The sequence below is a fragment of the Corella eumyota genome, chromosome 3 (assembly GCF_963082875.1).
Source record: "Corella eumyota chromosome 3, kaCorEumy4.1, whole genome shotgun sequence".
Taxonomy (NCBI): domain Eukaryota; kingdom Metazoa; phylum Chordata; class Ascidiacea; order Phlebobranchia; family Corellidae; genus Corella; species Corella eumyota.
This window is the reverse complement of record NC_137492.1, coordinates 6,430,778-6,439,187: the sequence shown is the minus strand read 5'-3', so window position 1 is coordinate 6,439,187 and position 8,410 is coordinate 6,430,778. Positions and strand designations below refer to the sequence as shown.

At 29.1% G+C, this 8,410-nt stretch overlaps 1 protein-coding gene across 1 annotated transcript; it reads right to left on the bottom strand.

Moving 5' to 3' along the window:
• Nucleotides 1–4,421: 4,421 nt before the first annotated feature.
• On the bottom strand, nucleotides 4,422–8,311 carry LOC145746455 (ATP synthase mitochondrial F1 complex assembly factor 1-like). The gene is made up of 6 exons (XM_082564745.1): nucleotides 8,112–8,311; nucleotides 6,835–6,969; nucleotides 6,573–6,726; nucleotides 6,250–6,420; nucleotides 5,175–5,337; nucleotides 4,422–4,680 (listed from the first exon to the last, which is right to left on the bottom strand). Exons 1-6 carry the CDS (start codon nucleotides 8,237–8,239, stop codon nucleotides 4,472–4,474), a joined length of 960 nt encoding a protein of 319 aa, XP_082420871.1. The 5' UTR covers nucleotides 8,240–8,311; the 3' UTR covers nucleotides 4,422–4,471.
• Nucleotides 8,312–8,410: the final 99 nt, after the last annotated feature.

Here is an 8,410-nt window from a genome sequence, read left to right as displayed (position 1 = left end):
CTTATCCGGGATTACGTGGTTGTTATTGTTCGAGTTCATAATTAAAAAGATTTCTAAATAATAAGATTTTTTTTAAAATAAAATGATTTTTTTAATAAATGAAATTATTTTAGATTTTTTTAGGCGGTTTGAAGCTTCCATCTATCTTACATTAAAACAGCACCACTGCTTATCTTTTTAATTTAAATTAGTAAAAAGTCCCGAGCAGGCCGAAAAAAATATTTACATTTGTGTTATGCGCATTTATTTATCTTAAAGGGGCGAAATGCAAGCAGAACACGCCTATCCAATGCGGTTGCACGAACGGTGTAATACCACAGGTGAGCACGCAGTGTCATGCTGGGTTTATGCGAGCGGTAAACAGATAAAGTCGTTATATCTAGACCAACATCAAATATGTAATCCACAAACAAGGCATGTTTATTGTTGCAGATTTATGGAACCGGTGTTATTTTTTTTTCAGGGAGTAAGAAATCGAAGTTTATTTAGGCAGCTTGGGAAAATATCAAAAAAGGTTTTTTTTTCGCAGCAATAATTCAAGGTATTCAATTTCATTAAAGTATATTCAACAAAACTGTCTTGCATTATGACTTAAAAAAAACACCTTGAGGTTGCGAAATTTTTAGCGCAACGCACACATTGCAATATTTACTTATTGCAAGTAAATTATATACGAAAATGACATTGGCGTCGACTTTATCAAACTGATTAGACATTATGTCGTTGCCACTACAAAAATCATATCAATACTTAACATGATACCCACTATTGCGAAATACGAGAAACCGATGCAGATTTCTGCGTTTTTAATGCATATCTATACGCCAATATTTTTTATTTAATTTTTGCAGTTTATTGCATTTAATTTTTCTAATGAACATTTATAAATATAAATTGTGGATTTATAATATATTTAACACATAACCTATACTGTCAATACTTTAAAAATTCAGTTTGTTATAAAACTATAATGCTAAAGCATATTTATCCAAACAAAATAACTTTTATAGTAATGTAATTTATACTAAGTTAGTTTATTAAAAATTGCAAATGTAAAAATTGACATTATTACCTCGCCTTAATTGCGCTTAATAAATTCTGTTAAACGAAACTGCTAAAAACTTAAGTCACTAACCTTTTAAACTGCTCCACGTGGTTTAGAAATGAACTTTGAAAAAGAAAAGACAGCGTCAGGAATTCGGAAATTTTCGTCCAATTTGATGATGCTCTTCGTGTTGAGCTGATTGCCTTGGGTGAGTGAGAAAGAGATTTTATGTCAACGCTCTTTTGTGTCTAAAAAAGAAAAAAGTTATTTTCTCTCTCACTCTTTCTTTCGATCTTACCAAGAACATGCAAATAGTACAATAAGGGATTAGGTCATTTTTATATCAATATTAGATTAGTTTTACGACTAATTTGAAATATTCAATTCTTTTTATTTATTTTTTTAAATCAGGTCATACGATAAAAAATATACACTAAGTTTTAAGATAATATTACAATTTATTAAAAATACTAAACTGTTTTAAAATAAAAAAATGAGATTTTATTAACCAATTCATCCTCTGCAAATGCCCATTCCTCTGCAAATGCCCATTCTTACAACCCTTTACAAGAAGTGTATGTTTAACGTTAAAAGATTAGGTCGTAAGTAAACGCCTACGATTCTGTTACATTTAATGTAAGCTCAAGCCGGCGTGAAGTCGAAAAGAGATTATCGAAAAATTAAAACAGTTATAATTATTTAAAAAATTGCTAAATAATTTTTTTTCAAAATTTTAATACACAAATTCCTGAAGATTTTCTTTTTTGATTAACATTTTTTTTTTAATTTATTTGGTAAAATTGTAATGGTTTATTTATATACTTTAAAGCTTAACATATAATTACTTGATATATTTTTATTCAATACAATAACTTGCTAGTTTTATAAAAAAAAATAAAAAATATTGAGTTAAAAAAATTTTTTTAATTTAATTTAAAATTACTATAATTTTGTTAAAAAAACGTATAAAATTAATTCTAAATTGTGAAAGTTTTGTTAAAATTTACAATAAAAAATAATAAAATTACTATTACTCGATTAAAATATATAAAGATAACAAATGACTTCAACAGTTTGAGTAATTTTAATTTTTAAAGCCCAGCATTTTTTTATTTTTTTTATATAAAGCGATCTCCTAAAGGGAAAACGAGAAAGCGAAAAACCAGTAAAACGATTTCGCAATTTTTTTCGGAGGCGTACGCTCCGAGAAAAAACAAAACCATCAATAAAATGCGATGTGCACCTTACTTTAATTGAACTGAAAAATTTTTTGACACATCATAACAAATGAGGTTATAGAGGAGATTGCGTTTTCCTTTCAGCGCCTCGTAAACCATAAATGCGAATTCTACGCTCTGGTCTTTAACGTAAGACCGACAATGACAGGAGACGTAAGTTGAGATCGGGAAGCAATGCGAAAGATGCCTGATGCAGGTTTTCGCAGAATCTATCGAGCTCAGAGCCTTGTCATCAATTATCCGTCCACATAACATTGCAGAAGGTGTTTTCCAATTCCCAGTGACCCAAAAAAGCAACACAAGAGACTTACGTCGAGCCTGGAGGAGCATATCAGTTTGCAAAGGCTGAAAGGCGCGATTTTTACCGAAAATTGACTCTAGATCTCAATTGATTGTTTCAGGAGGTGCATGACGGGTTAAGGAGATGGCTAATCACTTGGAAAAGGACAGGTTCAGTGAAAAACAACTTAGACTTACACCCCGTCGCAAAATGAGAAATTTTTACGCTCCCCACTCTGGTACAGATGGTTCAAGTTGAAACGCATAACATCGAGATATTATTTAAAGTAGTTGTTAAAAAACATTCCAACTTTTAGTAAAAAATTATATATATTTTTTTAAATAATATATTTTTTTATTTTTTTAATGAAAATTTTCCAAAATAGGTAAACAAGTTAATCTAATTATTCTTGACATTAAAAATAATACAAATTTTTTGAAAAAGTTTTATTTGAAAAATAAATTTAGTTTTTAATTACAGAAAAACTTAAATTTTGTTATATACAAATTAGAAAAGTCGACCCTTTTTAAAAATGTTTTTACACATTTGTGAAGGCTAATATATTATTCGATAGAACCAACACATGTTAAAGTTATTGATATTGTTTCTCTAAAAGATAAGCCGACCTCTCTACAAGTTTTATAGAGTGTCGAAGGAATTAACAACAATCGCCGATATTTAGATTAGTTCAGTTTAAAACACAAACCCAATCAGATTCAAAATAAGTTTTAAGTTGGTGTAATGATGTTTTATAATAACAGCTTAACATTAATTTTCTAAGCATGTCTTAAAAAGGCACGTGACATTTCCCTTGCGATCAAACTTAGTTATATCAAAAATAATTTGCTAATTAATAATAAATAAACTGTTTATAGCCGTTTTGTTATACTTGATGATTGTTGTTTTACACGAAAAATTTATCAATTATGTAATATAATTAATTTGTGAACACAAAAAATACATAAATATAATATTACAATGGTTCTAATAAAATTTATTTACATCTTATTTTAAAAATAAAAATTATATTTCTTATTTTTATAAATCTTAGGGCCATATATAATGCAGCGTGATAATATTAGGCAAATAAAAAACAAACGGTTATGTCATCTGAATATAATAACGAAACTTCCAGAACGTTACTAAATTTATAAGTAAAATATAAGACTGCTGTTTGTGGTGCTCGGGCAAATTTTTTTTTGCGCCGAGCTATTTATTTGTAACCGTTGGAATAAGCAAAAATGGATGCCATTGGGCGAGTTTACAAACAAACTATATCACCTAATCTCTGATATTCAAAACTTGCAAATGTAATTAAGCCAGTTAACGAAATGTATCACATTTTTGACTACACCTTTTTCTCGTGTTTTTTGTTAAGTGGGTATTTCACGCAATGGATAAATTAATATTATATGAAATCAAAATTTGTTTATGTATAATAGTATGTAAAACAGGTGTATTCTTATTGAAATAGCATTAATGGAATTTTATAGGTACTGTTTTGTCTACTTTATTAAGCTAACTGAAACATGTGAAAAGATTTAATATGAATTTTTTTTGTATGCCCGACCTAAACATAGAGTAACAGTTGTTACCCCGACCCAATTACGAGTTGCCTGTTCGGGATATAGATTATAATTGCCCGGTAATTATGCTGCTAATTAAGTGCTGGCTCAGCAGAAGTTTATACCCTTTATAGCGACTCACTCAAGGGTGCTACAGCATGAGAGCAATGGGGATTGAACCCACGATCTCATGGTGGCGTAGTAAGTGTTCCTACCACTACAACACACTGCCGGTATTATGCTAACTAAAACAAAACTTTTATAATAATCACATTAACAAAACAAAATTAAATAACATTTTAAATTTTATTAAATAACAAACAAAAATTAGAGTCGCACAAAATCATTTATTCGCTCCGGTTGCCATGGACAACAGGTTGTTGTCGATAGATGAAATCACGTGACTAACGTCAAATTGGTCAGGCGATTCAGTAAAATCTCGAATTAAATTCGAATGTTCGATATGAAAATGCTGAACTAAATAGGACAAAAGTTGGGCGTCTGTTACATTTAAACCTTCTTCTATTAACATACCAGACATCAGAACAAGGTCTGCAATTTAAAAACAAATATGTAAAAAACAAATTCAAAGACTCTTATTTAAGGATTAAAAACAAAAAACAATATCAATTCTATTTTTTTTTGTATATATTTTTATCCTCGATGTGAAAAGGTCGAATGTGCGACCTAAACATAGAATAACAACTATTACCCCAGCCCAGTCTCGAGTTGCCTTTAGCATTTTAGGATATTATATAGATTACAATAACCAGATAATTATGCTGCTGATAAAGTGCTGGCTCAGCAGGAGTTCTTACCGTTTACAGCGCCTTAATCAAGGGCACTACAGCATGAGAGCAGTGAGGGTTAAACCCACAACCTCATGGTGGAGTAGCAAGTGTTCTTACCACTACACCACGCTGTCGGTTTATTAAAAACAGTCATGTAGAAACACATTGATCTAAATTAAAACATATAAAAAATAAAATAAAAATAAAAGCATGAAAATAAAATATATAATATTATACACCAAAAAATTGTCCTGCCTTTTTTATCTTGTAGTTCTACATAGTGATTTAAAGATAATTGACTTGGTGAGTTCTCCTTGTGTTTTTGATAGTTCAAAAGTGAAGTAAAATGAAAAGAATTGTCAGAAAATTGTCCAACGAAAATCTCGTAACCATCTTTACGAGGTACTGGATACACAAACTAAATTATATGGTTCAAAATAATAATTTTGAATGCATATGCTTAAAGAGATGGTGTGGTCGCAGAGGTTCTTTTTTATTTATGTTGTAATTTTCCAACTTGCACGAGGATATCATTATTTTAGAAATTGGTTAAGTAGTTTTTGAGATATCGGGATTTGCAGTTAAAATATTGTAAATAGGGAAAATCCCTACGCTCGCGAGTTACGTGATGCACGACGTCATCGTCGTTAGTTTATATGCTGGCAGACATTGGAAAATAACCTTATTTTTCCCCTTCTAAGCCGTTTGTTGTACCTTTTTTATTTATTTTTTTGCAGAAAACAAACTTAGCATGTAAAGCAAAATTAAGCCATATAGCATTATATAAGACAGTTGTTACTTTTTAAATATTTTTAATCGGGTAGGCTAATTTTGCTTTTTATGCTAGGTTTGTTTTCTCCAAAAAAAAAGTATATACAACAAACGGCTCAAAAAGGGCAAAATAAGAATACTTCTCTATGTTGCCAGCGTATGAACTTACGACGATGACGTAGAGCGTCACGTGACTCACGACCGTAGGAACTTTCCCTATTTACAATATTTTAACTGCAAATCCCGATATCTCGAAAACTACTTAATCAATTTAAAAAATAATGGTATCTTCATGCAAGTTGGAAAAATTTCAACATAATTAAAAAAGGAAACTCTGTGACCACACTATCTCTTTAACAAATATATTTTAAAATAAAGTTTTTTATTTTTTTGTTTATATCTTTATCCTCGTTGTGGGAAAGTCGAATGCGCAACTGGAACATAGAGTAACATTAGTGTCTCCGACCCAGTCTCGAGTTGCCTGTGGTAGTTTTTGGGATAAGTTGAAAAAATTAAATTAAAATTAAAAATACAAAAAACTTTTAACAACAAAACTTACAACAGGATATTGATTTGCAAGTGTAGAAATATTGTTGTAAGTTTCAGAAGGAATGGTTGCACAAACTGCATCTTTTTCGGCATAATGTCCAACCCACAACTTTTCTATTTCATGTTTTGGTAAGTTTTCAATTAATTCTAACTTAAGAATAGAATCCAAACCTTTTCGAGTCTAACAAATAAAAATAATGATGTAAGGACAAAAGTAATACAAATAAATTTCAAGTTAGTTCTACTGAATAACAAATTGTTGTCTTTTTATTGTTATTGTTGTCCTTTTTATTTTATAAAAAATTTAACATCCTTTTTTTACAAAAAACTTACTTGGTTTATATCTCCAGAATTTGTTATATTCTTGGTAGCTTGGCTTGAATTAAGGTTGGTGGAATTAAGTTTTTTGTTTTTATTTTCTTGAATCGTTTTGTTGTGTAACTCATCAAGAGCTTTTAAACGTTTACGAAATTCTATAGGATCAGACCTACAAAATTAATACCATTTTTTTAAAAAATCTGCAATTTAAACTTTTTTATACAAAATTAATAGTGTTTAAACAATTTGTTTTAAAAAAGTAAAAACTGTAAAATACTTTTCAAGGTCTTTAATTTTCTTGACATATTTACTAAAATAAGGATTTGCTTCCAACTTGTTTAGTGAATCAATTTCAGATTTTGTTGAAAAGTTTTTAAAAAAATTAAAAACTGAAGACTTCGGAATTTGGGATCTATAAAAACAAGTTAATAAACTTATCTTAATATTATTACAGAAATTTAAAATTAAATTTTATAGAAAGGCTATGCTATTGTATAATTATATGTTGTGATATAAGTCTTTAAGTATGTGTTGTAAATAGAAGGAACAATTATGATAAAAATTAATTAATTAACAGAAAAGTGCATGCTTTTGGAATGTAATCAGGATTGAGATATAGAAATAATAAAACAAATTTCAGTTGGGTTTTCCTTTTATAAGTTTTAAAAAGCTGATGCAGGTTTAAGTAACTAAAGGCCAACCAGGGTAACTAGAATTGAAAAGTATATTTTAATAATGATATTGTATATGATTTAATATGTAAATAAAACTTTGTTTTTTTTTTAATTGACACACTTTATTTTTTAATATTTCAAATTGACCTTTTTTACAAGTTTTTTAAAATAAAAAAATATACTTTTCTGGTATGAGTCTAAAAAAGTTTTGAAAAACAAAATATTTAAAGACAGTACACACCTTTCAGTGTTTGTACCCCTAAAAAGGGCTGTTGTAAAGAATTATTTCACAAGGAGTTGTGGTACAAAACTATATAAGAACCCCCAAAAATTGTGTAACAAAACAATCTTGACCCCAATTTACTTATAACATGACACTGAATTAAGTGCAAAAAAAGTTTAGGTGAGTTCCAGTTGCAAGCCAAAATATGTTACTTGCATATAAAATGGATGTTTTTTTGTTTTTTATATTAATTTACTTATTTTTTATTAATTTTTTTTTGTATATATCGTTATCCACAATGTGGGAAAGTCAAATGCGCAACTTTAACATAGAGTAACATCAGTTACTCCTACCCAGTCTCAAGTTGCCTTTGGCAGTTTGGAATCTTATAGATTATAATTACCCAGTATTTAAGCTGCTGATTAAGTGCTGGCTCATCAGGAGTTTATACCAATTATATCGCCTTACTCAAGGGTGCTACAGCATGAGATCAGTGGAGATTTAACCCACAACCTCATGTGTGTGTGGTGTAGCAAGTGTTCTTACCATTACCACTACACCACGCTAATGGTTTAATTTTTGTTTAACCATTTTGCAGACATTACGACAAACTCCTACATTTTACAACTTAAAAATAATAATAAAGTTCTTAAATACCTTGTTGAACCAAGAAGTATAGGAAACATTCGAACATATCTTTGAGAAATATTCATGTTTTTTAAATAATTTCTAGACTCAAAATTCAAACAACTTGCACATAAAAAGTTTTTACTATTTGTTGACATTCGTTGAAACTCATTAGTTTATAATAAAAAAAAATAACATTAATAAAATTAAAAAAGGGTATTTTAGAATTTTTTTTTTCGCACAGGCGATTACTGAAGAGTTATAACGTGAATTGTAAATGAGGGCGTCCAATATAAGTTTATAAAAAAAAGATATCTTAAATATCCTCA

What these genes read in the sequence shown, in the direction of transcription:
- LOC145746455 (XM_082564745.1), bottom strand. Translation starts at nt 8,239, where the DNA reads ATGTCAACAAATAGTAAAAACTTTTTATGTGCAAGTTGTTTGAATTTT. An exon ending in ATTCTGGAGATATAAACCAA is followed by an intron (nt 6,421 to 6,572) that starts GTAAGTTTTTTG and finishes TTTATTTGTTAG; the next exon opens with ACTCGAAAAGGTTTGGATTC. An exon ending in AGAACTACAAGATAAAAAAG is followed by an intron (nt 4,681 to 5,174) that starts GCAGGACAATTT and finishes TTTAAATTGCAG; the next exon opens with ACCTTGTTCTGATGTCTGGT.